The sequence below is a fragment of the Molothrus ater genome, chromosome 28, assembly GCF_012460135.2.
Source record: "Molothrus ater isolate BHLD 08-10-18 breed brown headed cowbird chromosome 28, BPBGC_Mater_1.1, whole genome shotgun sequence".
Lineage (NCBI taxonomy): Eukaryota > Metazoa > Chordata > Aves > Passeriformes > Icteridae > Molothrus > Molothrus ater.
In genome coordinates this window covers 3,411,348-3,418,647 of record NC_050505.2, presented here as the reverse complement: position 1 = coordinate 3,418,647, position 7,300 = coordinate 3,411,348, and the positions used below count along the sequence as shown (strand labels likewise).

Here is a 7,300-nt window from a genome sequence, read left to right as displayed (position 1 = left end):
ACGAGAATGTTGACTCCGTGTTTCAGAAGGCTTGATTTATTATTTTATGATATATATTGTATTAAAACTATACTAAAAAGAATAGAAAAAAGGTTTCATCAGAAGGCTATTAAAATAGAAAAGGAATGAGTGATAACAAAGGTTTGTGCTCAGACAGAAGTCTGCCAGCTGACTGTGATTGGCCATTAATTAGAAACAACCACATGAGCCCAATCCCAGATGCACCTGTTGCATTCCACAGCAGCAGATAACCATTGTTACATTTTGTTCCTGAGCCTCTCAGCTTCTCAGGAGGAAAAATCCTAAGGAAAGATTTTTCATAAAAGATGTCTGTGACAGAGACTGATACCAGTGGAAGGGGCTGGCCCTTGGAGAGTCAGGGTTACCTGCCCTGTCCAGCAGCAGGCAAGCAGCTCTGCACGGGGTCAGCATATTTCTGCTCCTGGCCAGGTGGTAGAGGGAATGCCTTTGCACGTGGAACTCTCAGGGAACCTGGTGCCTGTCAAGAAGGCTGCTCAGCCCCGCACCTTCCTCTTCCAGTCCTTCCGGGAGAATCGTCTTGTCATTCCCATCAAGGTAACGCCAGGGTATAAGGCTGAGCAAGCAGTTAGGGCCCTTGGCTGGTGCCAAGGAACCTAACTGGGCTCTGGCTCTCAGGTCAGGGACAGCAGCAGGGAAGCCAGTGGCTCCCTGTCCTTCTTGCGCAAGGCCATGAAATACGAGGACCTCCAGCACGTGCTCTGCCACCTGAACATCAGCATCCCACCCTGCAGCAAGGTCAGTGTAGGGCCTTTGGCACTCTGGTAGGGCCCATCCCTCCCCCAAGTGCAGGGACAGCCCTTGCTGTCCTCACCTGCTCCACGTGGCCATGCCATGCCACTCAGGAGGTGAAGGAGAAGCAGCCGTGTCAGGGCAGAGCTGCTGCCCTCTCTTCAAGCTGTTGACCCCTCTTTGTCACCACTCTCACAGGGAAGTGGCAGTGATGAGCGGAGGAGGACACTGACCCCATTGTCTCTGCGGGAGCGATACAGCATCCTAAGTGAGACCAGTTTTGGTACGCAGCCTGCTGGGAGCATCCCAGCCCACTCACCACCTGCACCTGGGGTGCCCAAACCAGTGCAGAGCTGGGATGATCCTGTCATAGTTGCACTCACAGCAACTTCCCTTTCCCTGGAGGTTCCCTTGGTGCTGCCTGCAGGGTCTGTGTGACGCCAGGGCCAGCACCCCTTCCCCTCACTGCTCTGGGGCAGGGCCCTGTGCAGCTGAGCTGTGACTCCTTCTCCTCCTGCAGGTTCCCTGAGCAGCACAGACAAGGCAGACCAGAAGATGGTTGACATAGCAGAGCAGCTGGGCCTCAGCTGGGCAGGTGAGTGCACACCTGAGGGTTCTGAGGATGCACAGCACTCCTGGCAAAGCTGGCACTCAGGGAGGCTGGAAGTGGCTGCTTTGCAGTGCAGCCCTGCTGCTGAGCATTCCAGGGCACTAAATTGAACCTTCCCATGGCTGTGCACATATTCACATGCATGGCTGCCAGACTAGGGCTTTGTTGGGAGTTGTACACCTTGCTGCTGTTCATTGCAGCAGAGCCCACACTTGAGACCTTCCTGTGCTAGTCACAGCCAGCCTGAGCTGGGGGGCTTCAACCCCTGCCCCATCCCAGCTCCTGCATATCCTGCTGTGTTCAGCTGTATGGAACAGAGGGTCTCTGCACTGGTCCTTCACTGGCTGAGCCCTTCACAGCACGGCCAGCCTGGTGGTGGGCACCCGAGGGTGTGATACTGACCCGGTGCTTTCCCCAGAGCTGGCGCGTGAGCTGCAGTTTGGGGTGGATGACATCAACAGGATACGTGTGGAGAACCCCAACTCCCTCCTGGAGCAGAGCATCGCCTTACTCAACCTCTGGGCCAGCCGTGAGGGCAAGAATGTCAAGAGTGAGTAGCTGTGGTTCCCCTTCACAGGCACAGAGGTGGCAGGGCGAGCCCTGCAGAGCACTTTGTGCATCTTCAAGCACCACTGGCTGCCTTTGCAGTGGTGGTCCAGGCATATCTGCCTTCCCACACCTGGAGGGTGCCTGGGGCATGGCTGTGCCTCCCTGTGAAAAATGCCAATCACTTGGTTTTGGAATTTTAAAAGTTTAATAGTAATAAAATGGTTATAAAAATAGTAACACAATTAGAGTAGTAATAATTTGGACAATTTGATTTAGGACAATATGAGACAACAAATACAAAGAGTTATGGACATCCGGGTACCTTTTTCTGGGTACCTAAGCCCGAAAAAGACCCACGTTAACAGAGGATTAACCCTTAAAAGCAATAGCCTGTTGCATATTCATACACCTCATACATGATGCATAAATTCCATTCAAACGCAGGATTCTGTCTGGGCAGTGTCAGCTTCTTCCTCTAATCCTAACAGCGCCTTCGAGGTGGAAGAAGTTTGTTTCTTCTGATAAGAGGGCAATAAATTCTTTTTCTCTGAAAGATTCAGGTGTCCTGTGGCTGCTATCTCGCTGCGAGTCCTTTCTTTAAAAAAAGTATCCTACATAGCACGTTTCTATTTTAACAATTTTTACAACCTAAAACTATATTTAACACAGTACTTAGAGAATTAATACAGCATTACTTTCTAACACAACACATACAGTATTCATTTGAATATTTGCCAAAAGCCAATCATAAAATACGTGCATTTTTCACACTCCCCAAGTGACTGGTTTGCTGACACCACCTTCCCCAGTTGAGAACCTGTACACGGCGCTGAGGAACATCGACCGCAGCGAGATCGTCAACATGCTGGAGGGCTCGGGCCGGCAGAGCCGCAGCCTGAAGGGGAGCTGGCGCTTCTCAGACAGAGACTACTCCCTCTCACCGTCCCAGATGAATGGTGAGCCCCACCGTCCGGCAGGGAACGCAGCAGGGCCCTGGGGGCACATTCTGTGCGGACATTGGGGCTGGGGTCTTGCCTGAGCAGGTTGCACCCACTGAGAAGGGAGTGGGCACTTTTTGCTGGCAGATGTGGCCTCTTCACTGGGGCTTGTGCTGCAGGAAGCTTGGCTCTGCCATAGTGCTTTCTCAGAGACGCCCCAGGTGGGGTTGACATGTGTTCCTCATCCCAGTGTGAGAGGTGAGAGGTGTCTCTGGCTCTGCCAGTGGAGCTCACTGAGTCCCGGCTGTGCAGCCGGTGGTGGGTGCCAGGCAGAGGGGACCTGGATGCGGGGACACAGCCAGAGTCAGCTGTGGCACACGCTGCTGGGGAGCCAGCACAGCAGGCAGGGGCAGGGCTTTGTGCTGCTGCAGCCCTGCACTGTGGCTGTGGCCCTGCAGCGCTGGCTCATCGCTCTCTCCCTCTCTGTCTCTCCCCTTGTTCTGTTTTCTCAAACATGCCACCTAGTGCTGCCAGGTGCGGGCACTCCTGTGGGTCACTTCTTTTCATCTTTCTCCTCTGAGCTCATCCTGGCCTCTCCTTCTCTCATCTCCCACTGCCTGTCTCCACTGTCTCCACCTCAGCTAGCTAAGCCTCTGGGAGCCGCATCCTGCTCCAGCGACTGCATGTCACCAGGGACTGCCCCTCTGAGAGCTGGCATGCTTGCAGGCAGCCATCCCAAGCCTTCTTGTGCACAATCCCAAGCTCCTTCCCTTGCTGGCACTGCACTGCATGCCCCTGGCCAGGTACCGGGTGCCCATGGGTGAGGTGCCCTTCCTGTGCCAAGCTGTGCCTGTGCCTTGGCTGTGGCTGGCATTCCCTGGCTGCCAGGGCAGCAGAACGGGTTCACTGCTGAAATCCAGGGTGAAAAAATGGCTCAAAGCTGGAAAAGGCTGAGCAGAGCCACCTGCATGGGTGGGAGTGCCTGGCTTGGTTGTGGCTCATATGGACGTGCCTGAGCTGTGCACATGGCCCTGGGCATGAGACATGACAATGGTTTGTAGCCCTGGAGACACCAGCGGGGTTGTAAGGCCCTGGCTGCCTTCTGCAGGGCCTTGGGGTTGCATGGCATGCTCTGGGGCCATCCTTCTGTGCTCATGGTACTTCCAACCCGCTCCTCTGTGCTGTGGAGAGTGTTTGGCTTTGAGCGTTGGTGCCTGCCAGACTTGGCTACTTGAACTCCAGGCTAATGGCCAGCTGATGCTGGATGGGGGCTGTGGGCAGGGGCCAGGGGGGCTGATGGAGCAGGGTAGCAAAGAGGGCACTGTGTCCTGCAGTGTGGATGGAGAATCGTGTGAACACCAGGCCAGTCCTCCTCACAGGGCGGAGGCAGCCCCAGGACCTGCCCAAAGCAGCCCCAGGATCTGAAGGGAGGCATGGCAGCATTCGCAGGGACCTTGTGACATCCGCTGTGAGCACAGCCCTGCTCAGCCTGGCCACAGGGGGCTGGGGCATGCCCATTGCTGTCCTTGGGGCTGCCATTCCTCCCAGAAGCTGTTTCCCTTTTGCCCCACCGTGCTTGTGCGTGCGTGAGGGTGGCTGCTGGACATGATGCCTCTGTCTGCCCATTTAGGTTACGCTTCACTGCAGGACGAGCTGCTGTCCCCTGCCTCCCTGCATTACACACTGCCATCCCCGCTGCGTGCCGACCAGTACTGGAATGAGGTGGCCATCATGGATGCTATCCCCATGGCTGCCACTGAGCAGGATGCCCTGATGGAGATGTCCGACATGCAGGTGTGGTCCTCGGGGCACACCCCCTCGCTGGTGACTGCTGAGGACTCCTCTCTGGAGTGCAGCAAGGCTGAGGACTCGGATGCCACGAGCGAAGGCCGCTTCCCAGGGCAGCTCCTAGCAGATGCTCATGGCCCAGACCACATGGGCTCTATGGACCTGGTTGAGGATGACACAGTGGACTCAGATGCCATGAATGGGCTGATTGACCTTCTAGAGCAGGAGGAGGGGCAGAGGCCAGAGGGGAAGATGCCATCTGGTGATCATCAACCAGGGACTGGGGAGCAGGACCCGGAGAGTGAAGTCTCTTTTGTTTCAGTTCAGGAGAAGGTGCAAACCAGGATCTTGACATCACCTACCTTTAGCCATGATGTGGAGAAGAGTGCAGACAGGTACTGCAGCCTGGGTGAGCGTGGCAGGGGAGCACAAGTGCTTTGCCAGCTACTGCCCTGTGCTGGGCCAGCTGCAATGATCTCCCTGCTTTGCTTGCTTCCCTGCTGCTCTCCAGCTCTGCAGCCCGGCATCTGCAGTACACAGAACCATGGCTGGGCCTCACTCCTCTCTGGCAATGCTCTGGAGGGCTCCTGGAAGAGACCCCCAGTCAGCCAGGCCCTGCATGGAGGTTGTACTTAGGAGAGCCAACCCTAACCTGGGCTGCCTCCTCCCACATGGTCACTACAGGACACAACACGAGCACACACACGGCTGCTCTCAGGGTGAAGAAAAAGGGAAGTTTATTTTCTGACTCCAACATTTTTAGATTTCCAAGAGTGACAGTGGATTGGAGGGTGACAGTGCCGCCTCTCCAATGACACTGGACAAACCAACAGCCCATCAAATTTCTCCTCCTCCATAAAAGAATGCAAAACAATGAGTTATTTGCAGAAAGTGTGTGAGAAAGTTCATTACAAGAATGTAAACATCAGAAGGCTTAGAAAATCTTAAAAATTCAGGGTGACATCACATTTCCAGTGGCACTGGACTCATGAAATCCTTGGCAGCACCCAGAAATGCTCCACAACATTAGACCACATTAGAATTAGAGCTAGACCACACTAGACCACGAGAGCACAGCATGCTCTTGCCTCAGACCCTGGCCAAGCTGTGAGGCTGCGGGAGGGCAGGAGCATGGCATGGAGGTGGCCTGTGCCTTTTGTGCATCTGTGCATCTTGTGCTGCTTCTGCTGGGCTCCCAGCAGCGCCAGTGGGCTGCAGTTGGTGCAGGTGTGCCTGTGGGTGCAGGTGTGCCGTGGGTGCAGATGGGGCATCCCATGGGTGCAGGTGTGCCTGTGGGGTGCAGGTGGTGCAGTGCCGTGTGGTGCAAGTGTGCCCATGGGTGCAGGTGTGTGCCTGTGGGGCAGGTGTGCCCATGGGGTGCAGGTGTGTGCCTGTGGTGCAGGTGTGCCCATGGGTGCCCAGCAGTGCCTGTGGGGTGCAGGTGATGCAGGTGTGCCTGTGGTGCAGGTGTGGTGCAGGTGTGCCCATAGCAGTGTGCCCATGGTGCAGGTTGGTGCAGGTGTGCCCATGGGTGCAGGTGTGGTACAGGTGTGCCCATGGGGTGCAGGTGTGGTGCAGGTGTGCCTGTGGGGTGCAGATGTGGTGCAGGTGTGCCCATGGGGTGCAGGTGTGGTGCAGGTGTGCCCATGGGGTGCAGGTGTGATGCAGGTGTGCCCATGGGGTGCAGGTGTGTGCCTGTGGGTGCAGGTGTGCCCATGGGGTGCAGTGTGTGCAGGGTCCCATGGGGTGCAGGTGTGTGCCTGTGGGGGCATGCCCATGGGGTGCCCAGCAGTGCCTGTGGTGCAGGTGTGGTGCAGGTGTGCCCATAGGGTGCAGGTGTGCCCGTGGGGTGCCCAGCAGTGCCTGTGGGGTGCAGGTGTGGTGCAGGTGTGCCCAGGGGTGCAGGTGTGTACAGGTGTGCCCATAGGGTGCAGGTGCCCATGGGGTGCAGTGTGGTGCAGTGTGCCCATGGGTGCAGGTGTGGTACAGGTTGCCCATAGGGTGCAGGTGTGCCCATGGGGTGCAGGTGTGGTGCAGGTGTGCCCATGGGGTGCAGGTGTGGTACAGGTGTGCCCATGGGGTGCAGGTGTGTGCCTGTGGGGTGCAGGTGTGCCCATGGGGTGCAGGTGTGGTGCAGGTGTGCCTGTGGGGTGCAGATGTGGTGCAGGTGTGCCCATGGGGTGCATGTGGTGCAGGTGTGCCCATGGGTGCAGTGTGTGCCTGTGGGGTGCAGGTGTGCCCATGGGGTGCAGGTGTGGTGCAGGTGTCCCATGGGTGCAGGTGTGGTGCAGGTGTGCCCGTGGTGCGGTTGGCAGGTGTGCCCATGGGTGCAGGTGTGGTGCAGGTGTGCCTGCCGGAGCTCGGCTGCTGCTCAGGGTGCAGCACTCCGTGCAAAGCTGACTGCCCCTCTCTCTCTCTGTCTCTCTCTCCCTATCCCTGTCCCTCTCTGGTGCCCAGGCTGAGGGACTGGAATGCAGAAGGCTCCTTTATCTCCTGCCTACAGGACCTGACAGCGGGCTCCTGGCAGGAGGGAGTCACCCGAAGGCTGCTCCCAACGCACACCACAGCCTCTGGGGCACAGGGCCAGCAGCAAGAGCAGGTCCTGGTGGCAGCCACGGAGCTGATGAGGGTCAGCTCTGCAGAG

The 7,300-nt window shown here is 57.0% G+C and overlaps 2 protein-coding genes across 2 annotated transcripts in view; one reads left to right on the top strand and one right to left on the bottom strand.

The window, feature by feature from the left end:
* LOC129046593 (DNA replication complex GINS protein SLD5-like) overlaps positions 1-432 on the bottom strand; it is a 1,900-nt gene extending 1,468 nt beyond the window's left edge. Inside the window, 1 exon segment of the mRNA XM_054517470.1 lies at positions 391-432. Coding sequence (XP_054373445.1) covers positions 391-432 — 42 coding nt within the window.
* A 22-nt stretch (positions 433-454) lies between these two features.
* LOC118695292 (ankyrin-1-like) lies at positions 455-7,268 on the top strand. The gene is made up of 8 exons (XM_054517495.1): positions 455-576; positions 658-777; positions 970-1,054; positions 1,292-1,366; positions 1,800-1,931; positions 2,740-2,886; positions 4,499-5,051; positions 7,160-7,268. The coding sequence occupies exons 1-8, from the start codon at positions 463-465 to the stop codon at positions 7,164-7,166; spliced, it is 1,233 nt and encodes a 410-aa protein (XP_054373470.1). The 5' UTR covers positions 455-462; the 3' UTR covers positions 7,167-7,268.
* Positions 7,269-7,300: the final 32 nt, after the last annotated feature.